The sequence below is a fragment of the Nylanderia fulva genome, unplaced genomic scaffold (genome assembly GCF_048542155.1).
Source record: "Nylanderia fulva isolate GAGA-0341 unplaced genomic scaffold, ASM4854215v1 Scaffold2, whole genome shotgun sequence".
Taxonomy (NCBI): domain Eukaryota; kingdom Metazoa; phylum Arthropoda; class Insecta; order Hymenoptera; family Formicidae; genus Nylanderia; species Nylanderia fulva.
The window spans coordinates 2,764,967-2,778,078 of record NW_028190263.1 but is presented as its reverse complement, the minus strand read 5'-3'; the positions used below and the strand labels follow the sequence as shown (position 1 = coordinate 2,778,078).

At 41.0% G+C, this 13,112-nt stretch overlaps 1 protein-coding gene across 1 annotated transcript in view; it reads left to right on the top strand.

Moving 5' to 3' along the window:
• Positions 1-13,042, top strand: part of Obsc (Obscurin) — a 37,259-nt gene extending 24,217 nt beyond the window's left edge. Inside the window, 19 exon segments of the mRNA XM_029321372.2 lie at positions 477-581; positions 945-1,745; positions 2,835-3,240; positions 3,497-3,680; positions 3,768-4,068; positions 4,189-4,767; positions 4,966-5,390; positions 5,502-6,265; positions 6,345-6,643; positions 6,723-7,642; positions 7,716-8,155; positions 8,398-8,536; positions 8,742-9,211; positions 9,484-9,708; positions 9,931-10,075; positions 10,199-10,267; positions 10,269-10,703; positions 10,960-12,116; positions 12,404-13,042. Of these exon segments, the coding sequence (XP_029177205.2) occupies positions 477-581; positions 945-1,745; positions 2,835-3,240; positions 3,497-3,680; positions 3,768-4,068; positions 4,189-4,767; positions 4,966-5,390; positions 5,502-6,265; positions 6,345-6,643; positions 6,723-7,642; positions 7,716-8,155; positions 8,398-8,536; positions 8,742-9,211; positions 9,484-9,708; positions 9,931-10,075; positions 10,199-10,267; positions 10,269-10,703; positions 10,960-12,116; positions 12,404-12,644 (8,105 nt within the window). The 3' untranslated portion in view covers positions 12,645-13,042.
• Positions 13,043-13,112: the final 70 nt, after the last annotated feature.

Genomic DNA, 13,112 nt, shown 5'->3' with positions numbered 1-13,112 from the left:
TTTTTAAATATTTTTTTATATATTTTTTATATCTATTTATATACAAAACATTTTAGAATTAATAATATGATACAAATTCAACAGATAATTATTTTCCGTAGTTTTTTTAGCGCTAAATATCAATAAAATTAATTAAAAATCGAACATTATCATATCATAAATGTTTGCAAAATTGTGATAGGACAATTGAAACATCAAAATTGTTTTAGCGTTAAAGAAATTGAGGAAAATAATTATTCTCTTTTATTTCTATTTTTTTATTGTATTGTAAAAATCAATAATGTCTTTATCGTTTTGTATAATCGTTTAAGTTTGTTTTTAATGCACAAAGCAATTTTTAAAAATTAGAAAGATTAGTGTGACGCATCGTGAATCATAATCTATCACACTCTATACAATTTATTATTGACAAGGTATTTGATTAAGAATCGTTTGGCGGTAGTTTTGTAGCGAGACAATATCTGTGATAAATTTAGGTCGCGTCAGAGTGGAGAAACAAAACATCCAAGTAATTCAAGGAGACAATGAAACAATTACGATCTCTGTGGCCTCTACAACATCACACGAAGCTATACTCACAGGTAATCTCACATACACTACATTAGAAAAATTACATCATTACAATCAGCCGATATAAGAGTCTAAAAGACGTCTAGAATTTTACAATGTTGTTAGACTTTTCTATTGTCTGAATACTTTACAATTAACAATTATACAAACAAACAGGGTACACGAAATCGCAATGTATTTCCTAAAATCTAAACATGCTCAAAGATCGTTTTGCTTCAAAATTCTCATCATCATCTAAAATTCATCATAATAAATTCAAGCGATAAGCTGTGTGATTTATAAAGAGAAAAATAATTTCTAAAAACATATGAGAGAAATACGCGCGATTATATGTAAGAGTAGTAGTCGAAGCTATCAGGTCAGGCCATTCGCAGGTCCCGATGAAAGTCATACGATCAGCAAGATGACAGCGACCAAAGTCGAGTGTCGGGAATTCGGTGTCGAATCGGGACCCCGTATCGAGGAAATCGCTTCTTACGCTTACACCGTGCAAGAGGAGAACTCGAAGCCGCAGAACGGCGTGCTGATCGAGGAGTTTTCGGAGACCGAGGAAAAGAGATCGAACTTGAATCTCAATCGTGATGTCACGATCGTCTCCGTCTCCGACGACGAATCGACTTTGAAGGCGCTGTCACGAGACGTTAGCACGGAGGACGTGCAATCAGCTGATCAGTTCCCGGACGATCAGAGAACTCCGAGCGGCATCGTCGACGAATTTTGCTTCAACGGAACGCCGGAAGACGAGAGAATCTTGGAGAACCTTAGATCGCACAGGATCTCTAGATTCGAGGAGACCATTGCCGAAGAACGGTCATCCGAGGAGCCGTCATCGGCGAGACTATCGAATCGAACTCTACGACGGGAAAGTCTGGAGGTGAAGAAGATGAATTTATTAACCCAGAGTTCGACGATCAGCGACGCGAGTCCAAGGAAGAAAATTGCGGAGATAACTCTGGATGGACCAAGCTCCACCGTCGAATCATCAAAGGAGACTGCGATCTTCGAGGAGACAAAAGTCTCGACGTTGTCGAGCGAAACTCCATCGAGTTCTCAGAAAGGGCAACTCGATGATGACGAGGAGATCGACGAGGGGATGAAGAATCTTCTAGCTCGCGTTAAGCGACAACGTAGCGTGCTAGACGAAATCCTTGATAAAGAGTCAAGCAGAGAGTCAGGTATGACTGCGCGGGATTTCCTCGGCGGTTTCAGTAGCTAACTTTTCTTTCAGCACTATAAGTCGTCGAAATATGTCGGCTTTATCTACAACTGTCAGATCTATTCTATTTTCTTTTGCCTCTTTCTTTCTCGCATGTTGTCCATCTCACATTTTCATCGTATTTCGGTAACATTTCCGCATGTTTGCGTGGAAACATAAAACAATTATGAAGAGTCCATTAATGAAAACTGATAAGATCGCATCATTTTTTAAAAATTCTATCTCTGTCTCTTTTCTTGATATTTATTATTAATATATTGATATATGTATATTTCTTATTAAATATATATGTAATTAATTATATTATATTAATAATCACACATATATATTACTAAATACGTTATTTATGCTTCCATGCAATATTATTAGCTGTGTTGGAAATTTTATTTATCGTTATTCGATGTTGAATTATAGCACCATACTCTTCATCATTCAAAAAAATATAACAAGGTAAGATTCAGCTTTTGTTTTATAAAAAGTGATGGTCCCATTTTTTATAATCTTCACTGTGCGGTTTGCTGAGCACTGCTTAACCATACGCTTTTAGGTAAGTACATTTTTTAAAAATGTATATTATTTGATAGATATAATAAAGCACAACTGATGAGCTTGAGATGCATCAGTAAAACGTCGTTCTTTTAAAAATATTTTAACTTTTAATGAGCAGTTTCAATAATATTCTTCTCCATACATAATTAAATTAATAATATTAAAATAATTTTAATTAATTTATACATACATACTATATATATATATATATATATATAAAATTACAAATATATGAATAAAATATATTATATATATATATATATATATATATATATATATATATATAAAAGCTATTTTGATAAATTTTAAAATAATATAAAATAATAATAATTCACTTTACAAAAAATTAAATCGTATAATAAAATAATGTTCTTCGGCTAATCGAATTCTGATGCATCCTAAGTGTTTTCAAGAATGGATAGTAAGAAGAAAGATGGTTCTATGCACGACCAACTTTTTGACGAATGAAAATTTATTCTTCATGTCTTGTTCCTCACAGCCCCGCCTCACATCGTGAACACGAATCTCACCGATCGAACGATCTTCGAGACGCAGAATACGCAGTTCGTGGTGGAGGCCACCGGTTTACCAAGACCAGACGTGAAATGGCTAAAGGACGGCAAGATTCTTCGATCCGGGGAACGAGTGAGAATCTCACAAAATACCGCGGAATCGTACGAGATGGATCTCAGCAAGGCCACCCTCGAGGACGAGGGTCTCTATACATGCATCCTGACCAACAAATTGGGCGAGGAAGTCGTGGAGGGCTACTTGACAGTCGGTACCGTCGACGACCTTAAGAAACCGAGGTTCTCCGAGCCTCTCAAAGACGTCGATGTCAATTTGGAAACTGATGGCGAGTTCAAAGCCGTCTTCACGGCCGATCCGGTTCCGGATATCACATGGTACGTATATATATGTAGATAATATGTTTTTATAAATTCTATGTATCGTATTCTAAGTATAAACAAATTTTTTAAATGTAATTAAAGAGATATTTAAATTCTTTTAAAACATAATAAAGAAAATAATGGCAAAAATATTATTTTCTTTTTCCTTATTGTCACATTGATCTAAATTTATCTTTAAAATATATTATTGTTTAAAAAAGCTGACAAATGTTGTTTCTTAGATAGTTGTGTATAAATATTTGTTTTTTAGGTTCTCCAAAGATCAGGAAATTCCGCCTGATGATTCTAGACTTAAATGGACGCTGACTACCGGTCCAGCAGCTGATAAATTGACAGAATGTAAAGTTACATTGAAAGTACCAAAATGTACTAAAGAAGATACCGGAGAGTACACCTTGAAGTTAAGAAATAAATGGGGCGAAGGCGAGTCTAGTGTAAGTAGTATAGGTCAACGGAAGCAACGACAGAATATTATATAATATAAAAAATATGATATGAGAAATATTTATGTTTCTCTTTAGGCATTTTTGAATCTTTTATTACAACCGGAAATTGAGAGCTTTAGAGATCATACCGAGTCGGTTGACGAGCGAGTTGAATGGCAAGCTATTATTAAAGGAAATCCAAAACCCGAAATCGTATGGCTGAAAGATGGTAGGGAGTTACAAAAGAATGAGCAGTACGACATGGAGGAAGATAAGAGGAACTGCAAATACAAGCTTATCATTAAAAAGCTCACTCTAGAGGACAAAGGAGTTTATACAGTTGTGGCAAAGAATTATCTGGGCGAAGTGAGTGCTCAAGCGACACTTACGCCTCACAGTAAGTAAAATCCTCAGCACTCTATAATATACATGAAAATTTATATAATAAACTAAAGAATTTTTGTTTAAGTATATTTTTTACAAGTTCAAAATGTAAAGATATTTGTATTTTCCGCAGCCGAGATTCCGACCTTCCTGAAGGACCTATCAAAGGTGCAATGCAGCGATCGCGATGACCTCGAACTGAAGATCCGCGTGACCGGCATCCCGAGACCGAATGTCGAATGGTTCAAGGACAATGAGGTCGTTAAAGAAGACGAGCGTCACCAGGTGACGACCCACGTGGAAGGCATAGTGGACAGTACCTTCTTCATCAAAACCTTCTCAGCCAAGGATGCCGGCACGATAACATGCAAGGCGACCAATGTCGCCGGCACCACACAGACCAGTTGCAAGCTATCCATGATGTTGACGGCACCTTCGTTCGGTAAAATGTTACCGAGGTCGGCGGAGGTCGACGAGGGCGAGCCTCTGGAGCTCAAGGCCAAGATAGACGGCAGTCCGATACCCAACATCGCTTGGTTCAAGGACGGCGAGAAGATCACCCCGGACGATCACGTGAAGATCAGTACGTTGCCGGATGGTACCACGAAGCTTACCATCGACGTGGTGGAACCCACCGATTGCGGTGCTTACAAGCTCGTCGTCACAAACTCCAGCGGCGAAAATTCCTCGCTCTGTGCTGTCGCTGTTACGCGTGAGTACATTTTTTTCTTTGTAAAATCCTTAATAGCACAACATATTCGAAAGATATTCAGAAAATATTCAAAGGATATTCATAGGACGTTTAGAGAACATCCTCAGGATGTTCTCTAAACGTCTTCGGAATATGTGTGCTGTTAGGGATACGATTCGTATTATTTGATATAAGATTGATATGAAACGTTCCCTGTAGCCGAACGAAGAAAACCGTCGTTCATGAAGCCATTGGAGGACACGAAGGCCGTGGTTGGGCATCCATTGAAACTGGAAGCACAAGTCCTAGCTTTCCCGAATCCACAGGTGCAATGGTTCAAGGACGGAATCCCGTTGCGACACACCAAAGAGATGTATTTTATGAACGAGCCGAATGGACTTATTGGCTTGAGAATGGATTATGTACGTCCAGAGGATGCCGGCACCTATTCGCTGATCGTCTCCAACTCGCTTGGTGAGATCACGGGTACGGCCAAGGTAGAGGTGGAGGAAAGAGAGAAAAGACCGGAATTTGTTGCGAGTCTTCAACCACAAACCATCGTCGAGGGTTTCCCAGTGAAGATGGAAGTGAAGATTTTAGGAAAACCGACGCCTGAGCTAAAGTGGCTGCGAGATGACGAAGAAGTCAGTATAATATCTATTTGTATCACTGATAATCGAATATAAATAATTGTAATTACATCCTCTCGATTTTTTAAAGTTGACTTTTATGATAAAGTCTCTAAATATTTTCAGATTGTTCCGGATAACAAGCACGTAAAGATCATCAGCCAGCCGGACGGAAGACAAGCTCTGATCCTCGACAAGGCAACGCCAGAAGACATCGGCGTGTATCAGGTGATAGCCGGCAACACGGAAGGCACCGCGTCCTGCAAAGCCAAACTAGACGTAGTTGGCAAGGCGAGACCGGACACGCCGGAGGAGAAGCCGGCGTTCACCAGCCCCATGCGCGACGTCTCCATCGAGGAGGGTCAGCCATTAATCTTGGACGTGTCGTTCGTCGGCAATCCGATCCCCGATGTGAGTTGGACGAAGGACGACGAACCGGTTGTGCCATCAGACCGCGTGAAGCTGAGCTGCGACGGCAAGAAAGTCGGGCTGCAGATCGACCCGTGCGAGCCCAAGGACGCGGGCATTTACGGCTGTCGACTGAGCAATCCGCTGGGCGAAGACACCACCGGCGCAAACGCGATCGTCCGCAAGGTGTATCAATCCCCGAACTTCACGCAAAAGTTCACAGACTTGCAGCAGCTGCCCGGACACGACTCCAAGTTCCCGGCCCGCGTCACCGGAATACCGCATCCAGAAGTGACCTGGTATTTCAACGACAAGCCGATTCTGCGGGACAACGACAAGTACAAGATCAAGCGCGACGGTGATGCCTGTTGCTTATATGTGAAGGATTGCACGTACGACGACTCAGGACGGTACAGGTGTAAAGCGGTTAACAAGGGCGGCGAAGCGGAATGTGTAGCGAACCTGGCTGTTGTCGATAAGATGTAAGATTTTGCAGAAGTAAAATTATAAGAGAAAGAGGTTTTTTAGCTGTTTTATATATGTTAACATCCGTAATTTCAGTCAAAAAATGCAGAAGGTCGAGCCGCCGGCATTCCTGAAGAGGATCGGCGATTGTGAGGTTTACAGAGGGATGCCGGCAAAGTTCACCGCGTGTGTCACGGGTTATCCAGAACCTGAATTTGAATGGTATCGCAACGGTGACAGACTCTGGCCCACCGATCGCATCAGGATGGACCAGGAAGGTAGTCTGTTGCGACTCACGATAGCCAATGTGGACGAGCTAGATGCCGGAAAATATGTGCTGAAGATATCCAATCCTCACGGTGAAGATTCGTGCAACGCCGAGATGATTTATGAATGTGAGTAAACGAAACTTTCAATAATGCTATGAGAAAAATACATTTTTACATCTACATATCTCTTTCAATATCTGTACAGCTTTAGAGCCACGCGCGAAGAAACCTCTCGCGGATCAGTACGCGGATTATGACAAGTACCAGAAGTCAGGCATTCCGCTACCGCTGGCGGATCGTCCTATCATCAGCCGTATGATGGACCGGCATCTTACCCTCTCGTGGAAGCCGTCTATCCCGATCGGACCGCGAGTGCCCGTGACCTATCTGGTGGAGATGTGCGAGTTGCCGGACGGCGATTGGTTCACCGCACGCAGCGGAATTCGCAGCTGCGTCTGCGACATACGCAATCTCGTGCCGTTCCGCGACTACAAGTTCCGCATTCGAGTGGAGAACAAGTACGGCATCAGCGATCCGTCGCCGTTCGCGCAGACTTATCGCTCCAAACTGGAGCCGGAGCCGCCCAAGTTCTTCCCCTATCTACCGCCGGGTATCGACTTCCGTCCCGAGACCAGTCCCTACTTCCCGAAGGACTTCGACATCGAGCGACCGCCGCATGACGGCTACGCTCAGGCGCCTAGATTCCTGCGTCAGGAATACGACACGCAGTACGGCGTGAAGAATCACAATTGCAACCTCTTCTGGTTCGTCTACGGTTATCCCAAGCCGAAGATGACATATTACTTCAACGATCAGCTGATCGAATCGGGCGGCCGCTACGATCAGAGTTATACCAGGAACGGTCAGGCGACTCTCTTTATCAATAGGATGCTCGAGAGAGACGAAGGTGTCTACGAAGCCGTCGCCACGAACGAACACGGCGAGGCCAGACAAAGAGTTATCCTAAAGATCGCGGAGTATCCTACGTTTATCGAGAGACCCGAAGAAACCATCGTGATGGTGAGGAAAACCGGTCAATTTTCAGCTCGCGTAACTGGCGTACCTTATCCGGAACTCAAGTGGTACAAGGACTGGAAGCCTATAGCTTCGTCCTCCAGAATCAGGGTTCGTTCTGTTCATGCTTCTATTATTCCCATTTCGCTCTTCAAAGTACTTATTATGATTTTTAATTAAATAGATTGAGTTCACCGAACCAGATACCACGACTCTCATCGTCAACGACGCCATCACCAAGGACGAGGGTCTCTATTCGATCAGCGCGGGTAACGTGGCCGGTTCGATATCGTGCTCGGTGATGCTGCATGTGGAGGAAAACGAGCAGGAATACGGATACAGGACGTATCGCAAGAAGATGGATGTGAAACCGCGAGACAAACTGTTCGCCGATTTGTACGACCTGGGTGATGAATTGGGTCGAGGCACTCAGGGTGTCACTTATCACGCAGTCGAACGGAATACCGGAAGAAATTACGCGTCTAAAATTATGCACGGACGCGGTGATCTCAAACCGTTCATGTATAACGAAATGGAAGCGATGAACAACTTACATCACCGCAAATTACTGCGACTACACGATGCTTTCGAGACTAACGACTCGGTCACTCTTGTCATGGAACTGTATCCTTTATTTTGCATTTGCATATTTATATTTTTGCCTAGAATTAATATAAATAATTACTATTTATGTTATCTTTAATTTTCAATTTTCTATGACTATTTAATAGTCATTTGCAGTTATTATTTTATTATTAACTTCATTTAATACAAAGAAATTATTATTATAATTAATTCTATTTAATATATATAATTTAAAATTACGAAAATTGTCTAGTAGAGAATTCTTAACAATGATAATTTAGAGCGGCTGGTGGTGAATTGGTGGATACTCTCACGAGACAAGAACACTACACCGAGATAGACATCGCTCGTTATATACGTCAATTGTTATGGGGATTGGAATATATGCACGATAATCATTACGCGCATCTTAGTCTGACGGTAAATTGTTTAAAAAATTATTTTTTTTTTTTAAATTGCCTTTCAAACAAGGGAAAATATATTTTATATATTCAATGATCTGTAATTGATTTCTCTTTATATTATTGGAGCAAAGATAAAATTTAGATTTATTTAATCAATAGTCATTACTTTTTACTAATAATTTTATTAATGGGAAAAATGTTCTTCCTCTTATTTTATTTAGCTTGGCGATCTATTAATCTCGCACGCAAATGGAGATGACCTGAAGATCGGAGATTTCGGACTCGCCCGCAGAATTTTGCAGGCAAAGCTGATGACCTTGGCATACGGTATGCCGGAATATGTCGCACCGGAAGTAACTAATAACGAGGGCGTCAGCTACCCCGCGGATATGTGGTCTGTTGGTATAATTACTTACATTTTGCTGTCGGGAATTTCACCGTTCAGAGGCGCGAACGACAGAGAGACATTGAGGAAGATCAGGGAAGGCAGATGGGATTTCGACGAGCGATGGAAGAACATCTCAAACGAAGCGCAGGACTTTATACATAGTTTACTGCGATACAATGTCGACAATAGGCTGGACGTCAAGGCTGCTTTGGCTCATCCGTGGTTCAATTATATTGATAACTCGCCGTCGGAGCTTTACAGAATACCTTCTGAGAACCTGAAAAATTATTACAAACTTTATCGGTAAATAAATATTATATACGACCTTTTGATTACATATTAAAAATAAAAATTAATTTTATAATTGAAATTAATTTTGTAAAAGTAATTTATGATCTCATAGAGATGTAATATAGTGACTTCTTTTAATCAGGATAAAATTTATAAAAGAAAAAAGAATTATATAATTATATGTATTTTTGTAAGATGCTGTAAAATAAGATCCATGAAATATGTCTATATTATAAAATTAATATGATTAAGAATTACATTGTAAATGAGATATATTTTTATAGCGATTGGTATAGTAATGCTTCGTGTCGCACGTGGTATCGTCGACGCAAACTGGAGACAGCATTCGAGCATCCATCGCGAATGGTATATCCACCCGGACATAAATTCACACCCGAACCCAGCGTCGAGAGAAGTCCGAAGAAACGTTCTCCCAGGACATGGGAGAATCAAATACCATCCAGAGAACCGATCGATACAGAAATCGGGATTATCACGAGCGAAAGCCAGTAAGAAAACATCAGATAGAATAATTATATCCAATTCTAATATCAAAAATTTGATATCTCTATAAATAATATCTATATAATTCATAGAGTATTTATATATCTTTTTCACGGATTAGAAGAATTTAATATTATTTTTTGAAATAAAATTATAATAAAAAGATTTTACATAACTTTTTCATCAGATTTCCAGGATATGTGTTTAAACTTTAAATTATTTTATAGTTATCAAAATGGTCCAGACACGTATCTTCTTCAGCTGCGAGACACCGATTTCCCTGTACGATTACGTGAATACATGAAAGTCGCGTGTAATCGCAGTCCCGGATTCTCACGCTCCATTGCCGATGACAATGGTTATGATTGGAGGGTACGTGAAAAGAGACTACAAAGAACATTGAGAAATCAAATAACTAACTTAAAGCCTAATTATGTAAAACTCTCTTGCGCAATACATTTTATAAAATTATTTTCTAATTTTCGGTTTTATTAGACACCCATCATAAGGGAACGTCGTCGATTCACGGACGTTATGGACGAGGAGATCGACGATGAGAGGAGGAGAGCGCATCAATCGTTATGGATCGGCGGATACATATACGCTTAGACGTCTAAGGAATGAGCTAGGCACTCGGCTGGATAGTTACGCCGAAGCCGAGGCGATAATCGGGTCAAAGAAGGAGGGCCAGCCTCCGTTCTTCCGCGAGAAACCACAAATCTGTCCGATCGAGGAGGGAAAACCGGCTCAGCTCGTCTGTCTAGCAGTGGGAAATCCGAAACCACTGATACAATGGTTTAAGAATGACATAGTCGTCCAGGTGAACAATAGAATTAAAGTGACAGAAGACACCGATGGGAGGTCGATACTCAGTTTTAATCCTACGAAGGAGCATGACATCGGGATATACAAGGTCGTGGCGAGGAACCCTATAGGACAAACAGTTGTTAGAACCAGGGTGTTGCTGGCGACGGTGCCTTTTGGTCCGGATTCTCCAGAGGTATAATACATTATAATTGAACGAATTTTTAAGAGATGTCCCAAACAACATCACGTCTAAAAACGGGCCATAAGACGTCTTAAAGACATATTTTAATATGATATCTAAAACACATCTTAATAACTCCTTTAAGATGTCTTATGTCCCTATTTTAGACATTTTGTCTGGGATGAAAATAGATGAAAAATTAATCTAAATTAATCTATATATCAAAATGATGTTTCTTGTCATTAAATTATTATCTTCGATTTTCCAGGCTTCCGATGTTTCGGATACCGAAGTCCTTCTGCGATGGAAGCAACCGAAGTACGATGGCAATTCGCCCGTGCTGTGCTATAATCTTCAGTATAAGGAAGGTGACTCGATCGCCTGGATAGACGTCGCTTCCAACATCGATCACGAGTTCTACCTGGTGCGTGACCTGAAGCAAGACACGAGCTACAACTTCCGTCTGGCGGCGCGCAATCGTATAGGCTGGAGCGAGAAGGGCATCCCGTCGAAGTTGATCAAAACGCGACCACCGGGTTGCTTGAAGGTGCAGATCACACGAGCGATGAGGCATCTTCAGGAGTTGACCGAAGCTGGCCAGGAGATCGTCTTAGAAGAAGACAGACCTCACATAGATTACTCCGTGGAAGAGCATCCAATCGAGTGGTCGGTGGAGTCTACGCAACTATCTACCAAGTACAGCTTCATCTCCGAATTGTCGCGCGGTCAGTTCTCCGTTGTAGCAAAGGGCGTAGACAAGAGCACAGATCGAGTGGTAATCGCCAAGATCCTGGAGCTGAACATCAATACAGAAGAACAGGTGATGCGGGAATACGAGGTACTGCGTTCGCTGCGACACGAGCGAATAGCCATGTTGGAGATGGCCTACAAGACACCCTCCGGTTCTCCGGTTGCGGTATTCATCATGGAGAAGCTCCAGGGTGCCGACATACTCACGTACTTCTCCAGCCGACACGAATACACGGAGAACTGCGTGGCGAACGCCGTCACGCAGATCCTCGACGGTCTGCAATATTTGCACTGGCGCGGCTACTGTCACCTGGACATCCAGCCGGATAACATCGTCATGTCGTCCGTGAGATCGGTGCAGGTGAAGCTGGTCGACATGGGGTCCGCTCATCGAGTTAGTCGACTAGGCACGATAGTGCCTGAGCAAGTGGGTCATCATGAGTATAGATCGCCTGAGCTTTACAACGAAGAGCCGGTCTACCCGCAGACGGATATATGGATGGTCGGCGTGTTGACCTACGTGTTGCTCTCCGGGGTCTCTCCCTTCGCCGGCCAGAACACGACGGAGACCAGGCAGAACATATCCTTCGTCAGATACAGATTCGAATATCTTTTTAAAGAGCTTAGTCAGGAGGCTACCAGATTTCTCATGCTGGTCTTCAAACGCGCGCCAAGGTTGGTAGTTAAGTTGAAAATCTTCAGTCTTTTCTTTCCAGACTTTTGTTAATATCCATCGCTAAATGTTTTCATGATGTCGAATTCTTTATGGCATGCCAATAAATTTTTTCATATTAATTGACTTGAGATAAAATTTTTACAAGATTAATACAATTATTTACAATATTTAATTTTATGATGTGGGATTGCAACTGTATAATTGTACTTAATATTAAATATAAAATTTGTGTGTACGTGTGTGAACAAAAATTCTGTATTAAAAAAATCACATTAATTTTTTTCAGTAAAAGACCGATGGCAGAAGAATGCCACGAGCATAGGTGGCTATTACCAACCGAATACATGATCAAGAAACGCGAGAGGGCTGTGTTTCTGGGCAACAGATTAAAGGAGTATAACGAAAAGTATCACGAAGAAAAATTGAAGCTAGCTTCTGAAAACCTAGCGAGCGAGAGTTTATTGGGTTCGAAACAGAAGCTCATTAGGTCGACCAGCATACAAGAAGAGTTGCTAACCACGTTCTAACAATAAACCTGCGATTTTTTATTTATATTTATAGACACACGTACACCATGCAAAAACATTTCGTCTCGCGTACGTGTCTGGACAGCGAGAAGAAATGATGAGAAACGTGAGAGATTCTCGTCTCTTGCGTTTTCTCTTTTGTTATAATTTATTTGTTACAACTTGTAATTAATTAATTATATAAAGATATATCGTTGATACTTCGCCGACGAATTCCGTCGACACCCATGTAAGACGATAAGTTTCTCAATCGTCCGTTAATTCGACGAGTATAATACAAATGAATTGTTGCCTATACATTTCAACGAGTCAAAGTGCAAATCGAATTTTTTGAAATTAAGCAAAAAATTTCGATTACGCGTTGTACGAAAATTATAAATAAATATTTGATGAAATAACTGCACGCATTAAAAAAAGCCTGCCCTGTACACACTATTAGAATATCTTATTAAATTATATTTGATAGTT